The 13,873-nt window shown below is 35.7% G+C and overlaps 2 protein-coding genes across 11 annotated transcripts in view; both read left to right on the top strand.

Moving 5' to 3' along the window:
• Positions 1 to 12,810, top strand: part of LOC127854950 (ras-related protein Ral-A-like) — a 42,219-nt gene extending 29,409 nt beyond the window's left edge. Inside the window, exons 4-5 of the mRNA XM_052390150.1 lie at positions 5,576 to 5,750; positions 11,484 to 12,810. Coding sequence (XP_052246110.1) covers positions 5,576 to 5,750; positions 11,484 to 11,633 — 325 coding nt within the window. The 3' untranslated portion in view covers positions 11,634 to 12,810. The remainder of the gene's footprint in view (positions 1 to 5,575; positions 5,751 to 11,483) is intronic.
• Positions 1 to 13,873, top strand: part of LOC127854951 (ras-related protein Ral-A-like) — a 226,443-nt gene that overhangs the window by 204,395 nt on the left and 8,175 nt on the right. The window contains exon 6 of one of the 10 annotated variants that reach the window (XR_008037239.1): positions 12,277 to 12,810. The exons of 8 other annotated variants lie outside the window; for them this stretch is intronic. The gene's annotated coding sequence lies outside the window, so the exon portion shown is untranslated. Of the gene's footprint in view, positions 1 to 12,276; positions 12,811 to 13,873 lie in introns of those variants that run through there. One more of the 10 variants, XR_008037240.1, reaches the window with a different exon arrangement.

Here is a 13,873-nt window from a genome sequence, read left to right as displayed (position 1 = left end):
TTGACAGAATTATGTGCCCTTTTTATACTTAGAAAATTGAAAATTTGGTTAAGTTTTGTGTTTAGGTCCACTTTATTCCTACAGTATCAAAGCTATTGCTTTCATACTTGCAACACTTATTAACTATCATAAGGGGACCGTGCAGGCAAAGTTATGTAACTCTGACTGGCATTTGGACGGAATTATGGGCCCTTTATACTTAGAAAATTGAAAATTTGATTAAGATTTGTGTTTTGGTCCACTTTACCCCTAAAGTATCATAGATATTGCTTTCATACTTGGAACACTCACAAACTATCATAAGGGTACAGTAAAAGGACAAGTTGCATAACTCTGGTTGTCATTGTTACGGAATTATGGCCCTTTTTTGACTTAGTAACTTTGAATATATGGTTAAACTTTGTGTTTCGATCCACTTTACTTCTTAAGTATCAAGGCTATTGCTTTCAAACTTCAAATACTTTCATGCTATCATGAGGTTACTGTACCAGGCAAGTTGAATTTTACCTTGACCTTTGAATGACCTTGACTCTCAAGGTCAAATTATTAAATTTTGCTAAAATTGCCATAACTTCTTTATTTATGATAAGATTTGATTGATACTTTGACAAAACTACTCTTACCTGACGTACCACAATAGACTCCACCCAAACCATACCCCGTGCCCTCCCCCCTCCCCCCCCCCTACCCCCCCCCTATTTTTTTTTTTTAAGATCATCTCACAAATGACCACCACACCCTCACACTATACCCCCCTACCCCACTTTCCCCCCATTTTTTATTTTTTTTAATTTTTTTTAAGATCATCTCACAAATTACCACCACACCCTCACACTATACCCCACCCCACCCCCCCATTTTTTTTTTAAACGGTTATGTTTGAAATACCGTCCAACCATCGCACCCACTTTTTTGGAAGATAATGTAATAAATGTCCACAACCCCACACTATACACCCCTCTTCACTCCACCCCTCCCTCCTTTGTGATTGAAAATGAGAGTCCCTTCACCTTTAAAAAGAAAATAGATGAGCGGTTTGCACCCGCAAGGCGGTGCTCTTGTCTAAGGGTTGGAACTGAAACATTAAAACATGGATAAAGTAAGAGGGCCTCTCATTAAATTTAACTTTTTAAGTGACTACAGATGCGTCAAAATACGTATCAAAGTGGTAAAGGGTTTACACTGTATTACATGTTTGTGAATTTGGAATTGGGCAACTTGGAATGCAAATCATTTTGATGACTTTCATAAGCAAAACTGTTCATTTCATTCATGTTCTGAGAGTATTTTTAGCTCACCTGTCACGAAGTGACATGGTGAGCTTATGTGACCGTGTGATAATTGAAAAACCTTGTGTAGACTATAGAGGTCGCAGTTTTCATCCAATCTTTATCAAATTTGGTCAGAATGTTTATCTTGATGAAATCTGGGTTGGGATTGTATTTGGGTCATCTTAGGTCAAAAACTAGGTCAAATAATAGAAAAAACTTTGTGTAGACAATAGAGGTCGCAGTTTTCATCCAATCTTTACGAAATTTGGTCAGAATGTTTATCTTGATGGAATCTGGGTTGGGATTGTATTTGGGTCATATGGGGTCAAATACTAGGTCACTAGGTCAAAAACTAGGTCAAATAATAGAAAAACCTTGTATAGACAATAGAGGTCGCAGTTTTCATCCAATCTATGAAATTTGGTCAGAATCTTTATCTTGATGAAATCTGGGTTGGGATTGTATTTTAGTCATCTGGGGTCAAAAACTATGTCACTAGGTCAAATAATAGAAAACCTTGTGTAGACAATAGAGGTCGCAGTTTTCATCCAATCTTTATGAAATTTGATCAGATTGTCTATCTTGATGAAATCTGGGTTGGGATTGTATTTGGGTCTTCTAAGGTCAAAAAATAGGTCACTAGGTCAAATAATAGAAAAACCGTCAACAATGTGTTTGTGTAGACAGTAGAGATCACAGTTTTCATCGAAACGTTATGAAATTTTGTCAGAATGTTTATCTTGATAAAAACTGGGTTGGGATTGTATTTGTGTCATCTGGGGTCAAAAACTAGGTCACTAGGTCAAAAATAGGTCACTAGGTCAAAAAATAGAAAAACCTTTTATAGACAATAGAGGTCGCAGTTTTCATCCAATCTTTATGAAATGTTATCAGAAGGTTTATCTTGATGAAATCTGGTTTGGGATTGTATTTGGGTCATCTTGGGTCAAAAACTAGGTCACTAGGTCAAATAATAGAAAAAGCTTGTGTAGACAATAGAGGACACAGTTTTCATCCAATCTTCATGAAATTTGGTCAGAATGTTTATCTTGATGAAATCTGGGTTGGGATTGTATTTGGTTAGTCAAGTGGGCGATTCAGGGCCATCATGGCCCTCTTGTTTTTGTTATACTCTGTCCATGCTTTTGCTATAAAAAGCATTTTTTGATGAATTTTTCAATAAAAGTGATTGTTTTTTTTACCATTTTTAAAACTGTGTTCATGTTCATGTATGCATGAGCACAGCGTCATTTTATCAATTTAAATGATGGAATTTTTAATGCAAATGTCTTTCCATTTTACTAATAGTAAGATAAATTGTTTATTATGCATTGTTTAAAACACACAGTTTATTCCAAGGTTTTATTCAACCCTCAAACATTAGTGTGTTTCTATTTATGTATTGCAATAATGCTTTCCCTGGGGATATAATTATTTTTAATTTCCAAAATGTTACTGAAAACTGATTTAGTGAATAATCCATGTTAAATAGGCACGTTATTTGATTTGGTGCTTGATTGTGGATTTAAAATGTTGCAGATCATTCCAAAGACACTATGATCTTTGTTTTTTTGAAGTCCTTGTCAATTCCAACCCCATATTTTTATGCCCCCCTTCGAAGAAGAGGGGGTATATTGCTTTGCTCATGTCGGTCGGTCTGTCGGTCGGTCGGTCTGTCCGTCCACCAGGTGGTTGTCAGACGATAAGGACGCTTGGGCCTAGGATCATGAAACTTCATAGGTACATTGATCATGACTCGCAGATGACCCCTATTGATTTTGAGGTCACTAGGTCAAAGGTCAAGGTCACGGTGACCAGAAATAGTAAAATGGTTTTTGAATGATAACTCAAGAACGCATACGCCTAGGATCATGAAACTTCATAGGTAGATTGATCATGACTTGCAGATGACCCCTATTGATTTTGAGGTCACTAGGTCAAAGGTCAAGGTCACGGTGACCCGAAATAGTAAAATGGTTTCCGGATGATAACTCAAGAACGCATACGCCTAGGATCATGAAACTTCATAGGTAGATTGATCATGACTTGCAGATTACCCCTATTGATTTTCAGGTCACTAGGTCAAAGGTCAAGGTCACAGTGACAAAAATCGTATTCACACAATGGCTGTCACTACAACGGACAGCCCATATGGGGGGCATGCATGTTTTACAAACAGCCCTTGTTGTCATTTACCCCACTTAAAGTAAGCAGTAAGTCTCACACTGGATCTTCACATGTATTGCCCCCCCCCCCCCCCCTCACAGTATGTTATGAATGGGTTATAATTACGCTACCAGATTTTTTTTACAACAATAACATTGTGTGGCCTTCACATGGTGTTTGCACTTTCATTTCTGTTTTCATGGTTATTTCATAATCTATTGGTGTTGCTCATGTGACACCATCAGGTCACTGAATACATATTTCCTCTTACATTTTAAAGTGGCTGTGTTCTTCCATTGAGAAATGCTTTTTAATGTGTGTGATTAAGATTTAAAAACAAATATAATTAAAATTTTAACCAACATTTTCTATAAAAACTGTCTTTTAGACATCAAAACACATTTTGGAAAAAAATTCCGAGGTAATTAATACTGAATGATTTGTCCTGAGGGAATTTATAAATGTTCCATCGAATAACCCTTTCCCCCATAAGAAGGGAAGTGAAAATGGTTTCTTGCAACCAGCATAAAACCAGAACAGCCTGTGAGTAACTCGCAGTCTGTTCAGGTTTTATGCTGTTTGCTGCTCTTCAGTATCTAAGGGTTGGAAATGAAGCCTTTAAAACTTGAATTTATTAATAAAGGTATTTATTAAATTTAACTTTCTAAAGAACCACAAATGTGTCAAAATACGTATCTATGACTTTAGTGGTAATGGGATAAACGCCCACTCAACTGGTTTCTGGCCATGAAGTTTATTATTGTGCTTTGCCTTACATTTGGCTGGCCATTGGAGATTTTTTACTTTAACAAGGATGTACGGCACGAAAAATATATTTCATTACAAAATATTGATGATGTTGAAGTGCTTATGAAGTAGTTGGGAGGGGAAAGCAGGGCAATGTCTGTCATAATAGTGGGGAGTGAGCTGAGGGGAAAGCAGGGCAATGTCTGTCATAATAGTGGGGAGTGAGCTGAGGGAAAAGCAGGGCAATGTCTGTCTATGAAGTAGTGGGGAGTGAGCTGAGGGGAAAGCAGGGCAATGTCTGTCATAATGAATGAAGTAGTGGGGAGTGAGCTGAGGGGAAAGCAGGGCAATGTCTGTCATAATGAAGTAGTGGGGAGTGAGCTGAGGGGAAAGCAGGGCAATGTCTGTCTATGAAGTAGTGGGGAGTGAGCTGAGGGGAAAGCAGGGCAATGTCTGTCATAGTGGGGAGTGAGCTGAGGGGAAAGCAGGGCAATGTCTGTCATAGTGGGGAGTGAGCTGAGGGGAAAGCAGGGCAATGTCTGTCATAGTGGGGAGTGAGCTGAGGGGAAAGCAGGGCAATGTCTGTCATAATTGAGTTTCTAAGTAGTGGGGAGTGAGCTGAGGGGAAAGCAGGGCAATGTCTTATGAAGTAGTGGGGAGTGAGCCGATGGCAAAGTAGGGCAATGTCTGTCATAATTGAGTTTCTAATTAATCCGCTTTTCTGTCGACAGACAGAAGTGGTTCTGTGAATAAGAATTTTAAACAAATAATTGTCATCATAACAATAAATTGCAAGTGGTTGCATATTGCAGGTTTATATAAATTATATTAAAATTTCTTTTGATAGTGAAATTTACCTTTTTCGTTGATTTAAAGAAATCTTAAAAACCCTTTTTTGTTTTGTTTTGACAGGGAATGGCTTGTGCCTGTTTAAACGACAACATTATATTTTTATTTGTCTGCAACTGGACAATCTCAGGAAACGTTCAATTTCTTTAACAGGGGACAGATTTTGCGTGTGAAAAATTTGACAACATTCCAAAATTCTATTGTTATCGGTTGACAACTGGCTTATCCCAGCAAACGATCCTTATCTGCTTTTAGAGAGAAGATTTTGCGCGCGAAAACGGGTGACAACATTCTGTTTCTATTGGTTCCCTACTGGAAAATCTCGGGAAATAATCTATTTTTATTTTGAGAAAACAGATTTTGTGCATGAAAAAAACATGACTATATTCCATTTTTATTGGTCGGCAACTGAAAATCAGCAAACAATCAATTTATGTTTTCAGAGAACATACCTTGCTCATCCGAAATGATATAACAGAACGTTTTTATTGGTCTGCAAACAATCAATTACTGTTCAGCAAACAATCAATGTATGTTTTCAGAGAACAGATTTTGCGCGTGAAGAACGATGACAACATTCCGTTTCTATTAGTCGGCAACAAGGCAGATCTGGAGGACAGACGGCAGGTGACGTTGGACGAGGCGAATCAACGAGCTCACGGCTGGAATGTACCCTACGTAGAAACATCGGCAAAAACTAGGGCAAATGTAGATAAGGTATGGGTGCTTTTATTCTGTTGATGATTATATGGGCATCTTTTTGGGAAAGCTAGCCTTAATGCATGTGCTAAAAGTGTCTTCAATGCTTAGCCTGTGCTCTCCTCACAAGCAAATTTGCGATGACTTTTTCCGCTTTGTTGGTATTTTGTGTTTTAAAGATATTTGCTGTTAGCAAAAATACAGTTTAGGGGGAAAGTGTCGTCCCTGATTAGTCTGTGCAGACTTCACATGCTATTCTGGGAAGACATGATATTCTTTTACATGCATTATGCCTAGTTTTTCAAAAAACAAGGCTCATATAACGTCATATTTTGGGTAAGAAAAGTTTTCAAACCCTTTGCATCTGACATACTGAGGCCATCATGTTATGCCCAAGGGGGGCCTTTTTTATAAGTTTGAATACAAACTCTAGTGAATGTATATTAGGTTTGCATGTAGGTTTGATGGTGTTGGTGTGATGTAAATGCATAAGGTGGTTTGTTAGCTTTGATACCAGGGCTTTATTTTAGAGGCCTGGGTCTGGACTTTGGCCAAAATGTTGTGCTTTCGTGAAAATCTTGCACTCCTGCAATTATAACAAACTATATAAAATATTCATTTGAAATTACATATTATAAATGTGTAATATTAAGCATTAATAATATGATTAATATTGGTTTGTATTAAAGTAAAAATAAATAATAAAGTTGTAGTTATTTTTTTTTTTTAATTTAATGGTTGCTATAAAATTATGCAGATGATAAGGATATTTAACTAAGCCCTGCTGTGTTAGGAAGCCATGCATGTTTATAGCCTTTATTAACTCTGTGTACTATTTGTTTCTGGGCTATATATATCTTTAGCTTTTATTATAACTGTTATTTAAAGAAATTTCAGTTACCGTATGTGATTATCATTAGAATAGAGGATAACTCTTGGTTTTGAAAGATGACCGATTGCAAATCACGAATGATGATAATTTTTTGATATTTTCATGAGTGGCGTAGCCATGATTGCCACAATGAAGATTCTTTTCTATGATCACAAGTGAGGGATAATGTAACCAAAAACCAACAAAATTGTATGTTCTTTTTACATATTTTTTTCCTGCAATTTATTTTGATTTTTACAACTTTTAAAACTTGAGGCTTTTGCTGGAATAATGACATCATGACCTAAAAAAAAAACAATGTCATTTAGCAGTAAAACAGATATAGATAATTTACATTTTTAGCTCATCTATTTTTTGAAAAAAAAATATGAGCTATTGTCATCACATTGGCGTCGGCGTCCGGTTAAGTTTTGCGTTTAGGTCCACTTTTCTCAGAAAGTGTCAATGCTATTGCATTCAAACTTGGTACACTTACTTACGATCATGAGAGGACTGGGCAGGCAAAGTTAGATAACTCTGGCATGCTATTTGACAGAATTATGTGCCCTTTTTATACTTAAAAAATTGAAAATTTTGGTTAAGTTTTGCGTTTAGGTCCACTTTTCTCAGAAAGTATCATAGATATTGCTTTCATACTTGAAACACTCGCAAACTATCATAAGGGTACAGTAAAAGGACAGTAAAAGATTGATCATGACTAGCAGATGACCCCTATTGATTTTCAGATCACTAGGTCAAAGGTCAAGGTCACGGCGACCCGAAATAGTAAAATGGTTTCCTGATGATAACTCAGGAAAGCTTATGGCTAGGATCATGAAACTTCATAGGTACATTGATCATGACTCGCAGATGACCCCTATTGATTTTCAGGTCACTAGTTTATTATTAGATTTGATTGATACTTTGACAAAACTACTCTTACCTGACATACCACAATAGACTCCACCCAAACCATCCCCCGTGCCCTCCCCCCCTCCCCCCCCTCGAATTTTTTTTTTCATCTCACAAAAGACCACCACACCCTCACACTATACCCCCCACCCCACCCCCCCCCCCCCCCCCCCCAAATTATTTTTTTTTTAAACTGTTAAAAAACACAAATATTTATTTTTATTATTTTATGTTTGAAATACCGTCCAACCATCGCACCGTAGAATCCCCCACCTCCCCCCACCCGAATCCCCCCCCTAATTTTTTATTTTTTTTATTTTTAAGATCATCTCACAAATGACCACCACACCCTCACACTATACCCCCCCCACCCCACCCCCCAAAATTTCTTTTTTTTTGAAACGGTTAAAAAACACAAATATTTATTTTATTATTTTATGTTTGAAATACCGTCCAAATCCCCCCCCTCCCGATTTTTTTTTTTCATTTTTTTTCGCATTTTTGGAAACCCCCACACTATACACCCCTCTTCACTCCACCCCTCCCTCCTTTGTGATTGAAAATGAGAGTCCCTTCACCTTTAAAAAGAAAATAGATGAGCGGTCGCACCCGCAAGGCGGTGCTCTTGTTATTATTAACCGTTTCAAACAATGAATTATTGTTTCTGAGACACTGCATCTACTGAATCTAATAAGGCCAAAATATTTTATTAAAACTATTTTCATATTTTTTTTCTGTAAGTGTCTGGTAGGAGGACGCAAAAAAAAGTGTAAGGTAGGAGGACGGAAAAAAAAAGATGTGTGACCAAATATGCAATCATTTTAAAATGTTATGGTATGAAGTTCTTTTTACTAAGCAACCACAGAGATTTTTAGCTCACCTGATTGCTCAGGTGAGCTTTTGTGACCGGTCTTTGTCCGTCGTCCATCTACATTTGTTCATAAACACTCTAGAGGCCACATTTACTGTCCGATCTTCATGAAACTTGGTCAGAAGATTTGTCCCAATGATATCTTGGTCGAGTTTAAAACTGGGTCATGCTGGGTCAAAAACTAGGTCACTAGGTCAAAAAAAAGAACAACCTTGTAAACACTGTTGAAGTCACATTTCATGCCCAATCTTCATGTAACTGTGTCAAAATGTTTGCCTTAATGATATCTTGGTTAAGTTCAAAAGTGGTTCCGGTCCTTTGAAAAACATGGTCGCCAGTGGGCGGGGCAGTTTTCCTTATTTGGCTATAGAGAAACCTTGTAAACACTCTAGAAGTCACAATTTTTTGCCCAATCATCATGAAAATTGGTCATAACATTGGTTTTATTGATATCTCGGATGAGATCGAAAATGGTCCAAATCGGTGAAAAAACATGGCCGCCAGTGGGCGGGGCATTTTTCTCTATATGTATATAGTGAAAACATGTGAACACTCTAGAAGTCACATTTTTGGTCCAATTTTTATGAAATTTGGTCAAAATGTTTGCTTAATGATATGTTGGTTGAGTTCAAAAGTGGTTTCGGAAAATTGAAAATTTGGTTAAGTTTTGTGTTTTGGTCCACTTTACCCCTAAAGTATCATAGATATTGCTTTCATACTTGAAACACTCGCAAACTATCATAAGGGTACAGTAAAAGGACAAGTTGCATAACTCTGGTTGTCATTTTTACGGAATTATGGCCCTTTTTTGACTTAATAACTTTTAATATACATGTATGGTTAAATTTTGTGTTTTAATCCACTTAACTTCTTAAGTATCAAGGCTATTGCTTTCAAACTTCAAATACTCTCATGCTATCATGAGGTTACTGCACCAGGCAAGTTGAATTTTACCTTGACCTTTGAATGACCTTGACTCAAGGTCGAATTATTAAATTTTGCTAAAATTGCCATAACTTCTTTATTTATGATTAGATTTGATTGATACTTTGACAAAACTACTCTTACCTGACATACCACAATAGACTCCACCCAAACCATCCCCCCTGTCCTCCACCCCCCCCCCCTATTTTTTTTTAAAGATCATCTCACAAATGACCACCAAACCCTCACACTATACCCCCCCCCACCCCCCAACCCCCCCATTTTTTTTTAACGGTTAAAAAACACAAATATTTGTTTTTATTATTTTATTTTTGAAATACCGTCCAACCATTGCACCCAAGAATCCCCTCCCCCCAACCCACCCCCCCAAAAAAAAACAAAATTTTTTTTTTTGCATCTTATTTCCGCATTTTTGGAAGATAATGTAATAAATGTCCACACCCCCACACTATACACCCCTCTTCACTCCACCCCTCCCTCTTTTGTGATTGAAATTGAGAGTCCCTTCACCTTTAAAAAGAAAATAGATGAGTGGTCTGCACCCGCAAGGCGGTCCTCTTGTTTTAAAAAGACATCACTTTGGAGTTTTGTTTCGTTTTTCAAGTGTTATTATAATACTTATCAGAAAATTTGAATACGAAAAAATGTTTATTAATTTAATTAAACAGTTTTTTGCTTCTCTTGAAATTTAACAAAATCTCAGTTACGCTTCTTTTTACATTCAGAAAATGACATGTGTTCGTAATGTCAATTTTGAAAATTTGGTAAAAACATTATTTTTACCAAAAAGGTCGACTCAATATTTTTACAGTTGATGTATAACACAAAAACGGAAAAAAGTAAAAATGTATAAAAATGTCAGTTACATGACTTACTTTCAGTAGATGTGTCTGATATTTCCATATAAACCACGAAAAAGTAAATAAAGGATCGGACTCGTTTTTGTGTTTTCATGTCATATTTTTATGAAACAGGCTCAGGAATTCGTTGTTAAGTAAACAAGCTTTTGGCAAGCATACAAACACATTTCCAAAAGGCGTTTAATAAATCATTGTATGAAATTACGAGTTTCAGATCTTTTTTATCAAATACTTAATAATAAAACAAGAAAAGAAAGTTATTTACCGTACATAGATGTTGCAATAAAACCGCAAAGTTTGAGTAACATTACTTGATATCGCACCGTCATTTCAGCAAAGTAATGTAATGTGATTGGTCAGTTGAACAAAAAGTACCCTAGAAAAAGGCTGGAAAAGCTATGTGGTTATGGTAAAAAATTGGTACTGGTTATATGACATAGAAAACGAGGTGTGGCATGTGATAATAACATATCTGTAAAAAAAAAAGCTTCATACGTTAAAACGCTGCCATTCATCCATTTTGTAAATAAAACCAAAGAATAAGTAATAAAAAGCAATACTTGCGGTGATTCTCATATGCATAATTTGTTTATATAATTGTTATCATCCTGGAGATTATAAGATAGAATGTGAAACTGTTTGACATTTTTATTTCAGATACATAGTTGTTCTCTTAATCTTAAAATTCAATTCAGTTTATTCAAATTTCATTTGAAGGAGATATTATAAGCAATTAATAAATCTTTAATGTTTTTTTTTTCTTTATCAAAAATCTGTAATGCTTTTTCTTCAATTATTATTAAAGTGCATTTTTCGTAGCTACGCCTTAACCATTAATTTTTTTTGCAAGCTTCCAAGCTTCATCAAAAGGGCTTTTCATTGGCTATCATGTCATTTAATGCCAATTTTTACCCGAGGTATTGTCATAGCCAGCTCCTCGCGACGTGTCCGTCGTCGTGTCCGCCTTCCGCATCATGCTAAAACCTTAACATTTTGTCAAGGTTTTGAACATTGGCTCTAAATTCAAAGTGCTTCAACCTACAACTTTGAAACTTCATATTTAGCTGCACCTTGATGAGTTCTACATGCCACACCCATTTTTGGGTCACTAGATCAAAGGTCAAGGTCACTGTGACCTCAAAAAAAAAATATATAAAAAAAGAAAATTCTGACAAGTTTTCATCTATTCAAAACTGCACCTGCAGCCGAGCGTGGCACCCGTTATGCGGTGCTCTTGTTTAAAAATCCATCCTTTTTCTAACATCTGCATTGCTGAACCATCTTCATTTCAGGCGTTCTATGATCTTATGAGGTCAATGCGTGCGATGAAAATGAACAAACGCTCGACGTTGTCGGGTAAAAGTTCAGTGAAAATCGAAAGAATTCATAAGACGGGAAATGAAAGCGAGGAACCCAAAAATGGCTGCTGCATTGTTTTATGATTTCATTAAAAATGACCAAAATTAGGAATGCAAAGAAAACAAAGTCTTATAATAGCTATACAGTGATGCAAAGCAGTAAATAAATGTAATATTAAATAAATTTATCATCTTTTTGGTGTCTTACCTATGACAAGGGTGTGACCGGGCTAATTGATCTTGTATCTGTTTGCTTTACATAGTTCTTTTAACCCTTTACCACTTAGATATGTATTTTGACGCACTTGTAGTCCTTAAGAAATTTACATTCAATTAAATACCTTGCCTACTTAATTCAAGTTTTAAAGGCTCCATTTCCAACCCTTAGATACTGATGAGCAGCAAACATCATAAAACCTGAACAGACTGCGAGTACTGCGAGTAACTCGCAGGCTGTTCTGGGCCCGTATTCACCAACCAATTCTTAGACTTAAGAATAAAGAATAGACTTAGAACCAAGAAAAATGTGTTCAGTGTTTGAATATATACAGGCCTTCACTGCTGATTATGTCATTAACAAAATGTTCTATATAAAGAATAATATAGATAGAGATGTTTACCGCAGAGTTTGACTCAAAATTCAAGAAATTCTTGAATATTCTAATATAAAGAATTTTCTTTATTCTCAGACTTGAGTCTAAGAATTGGTTGGTGAATACTGGCCCAGGTAATTTATGCTGTATGCACATAGCCATTTTTACTTTGCTTCTGAGTGGGAAAGGGTTAAACTGACAAATGATAACAGACTGTAACATAATGTGCACCGTATTCAGATAATGACTAAAGTCATTGTTAAAATGGAAATTCATTATGTAAAAATTAAGTGTAGAGGGGTTTTAGTCCTAGCTTAATACATTGTCATAATAAATTTGTAACAAAATCAATCATTTTATAAATTTCATCCAGTTTTTCATCAAGTGTAGTGGGTTTAGTTCTAGCTTAATACAGTCATTGTCATAATAAATGTGTAATAAAATCAATCATTTTATCAATTTCATTGTTCACGCCATCAAACAAATATTACTCATTTTTCTTCAGTCATATATGTAAATAATTCATTTATACAACCTTGCTTATCTTTTTTTTCTGTTTTTTGTTAGAAAAATGAAGCTAAATTACATGTAGCTTGTTCATATAAATATAAAATCATTAAAAAATGTTATCATGTCATATAAGAAATAATAATAAAATGTGTAATTCATTTTGTTGTCAAGTTAATTTTCTACCAGATCAAAAGGGTATACTATTTCCCATAATTTATCTAAAGCAAGCAGGAAAGCGGAGAAGTATTAAATTCACCGAAAATAAACTGAACTAAAGTCGAGCTGAAAATTAAAGGGAGTTAATAATCCTGCATAAGTTAACAAAATAAAAATAAAGGTTATGCCAATGGACTTAACATTCTGGAACAAAAACAAACACAAACAAGATGGTGAGACCCTTTTATTTTCACCCGATTGCATGATGCACATGCTGGTATAACGATGCTTCCAAAAAATGAATGTTCAACAAACATATCCCATAATAAATGTTGCCACAATTTCATAGAAAAATTCTCCCATGAAATAGACCAGTACTTGGCTGAGCATTTACAAACTACTTTACCAAGCATATACAAAGCACTTTCCTATGTATTTGCCTGTTCATAGTGCCTTTCTGATGAACCTTGTACGTTCCCAAACTTTAAAAACACATTGATTTATAGAAATAAAAGTATATAGGGCTGCAACAATATACCGGTATATCGGTATATATCGCAATACGCAATCCGCATATTGTATTGCGATATGATTTTCATCATACCGGTACGAAAATTTTACAAAAATTCATTCACATTGCGTCCAGAAAAGCCATCCGAAATAATGATAAAAAGGTAAACAAAACAAAGCAGTGTAAATTATTTTTTACGTAAAAAAAGCATTCTAAAAAGTGTATTATACGGAGTAGCGTTGTTACATGGGAGCATTCATTCGATGCTTTTGAACAGATTATCGTTGAATTAATTGCGCACAGCTGTAAATGTTTCGTTCGATTCTGATTTGAGCATTATTTGTAATCCGAATTTCGGAAATACGCTTCCAAATTTGAATGCAAACGCGACAATAAAAAATTATTGCGTCAAATAAAAAGTGCTTTATCCTTTGTCTCAATAAAAAGCGCGCGAAAATTATACAGACATGTAGAACGTCGCATGGAAAGTATGGGTGTATTTTGTGTTGTATAAAAACGGGAACATCACGTCAGCTGAATTACGCGTGTTCAGT

This window comes from Dreissena polymorpha, chromosome 13, assembly GCF_020536995.1.
Source record: "Dreissena polymorpha isolate Duluth1 chromosome 13, UMN_Dpol_1.0, whole genome shotgun sequence".
NCBI classification, from domain to species: Eukaryota; Metazoa; Mollusca; class Bivalvia; order Myida; family Dreissenidae; genus Dreissena; species Dreissena polymorpha.
The sequence above is the reverse complement of the archived record's forward strand: the minus strand, read 5'-3'. Positions and strand labels throughout refer to the sequence as shown.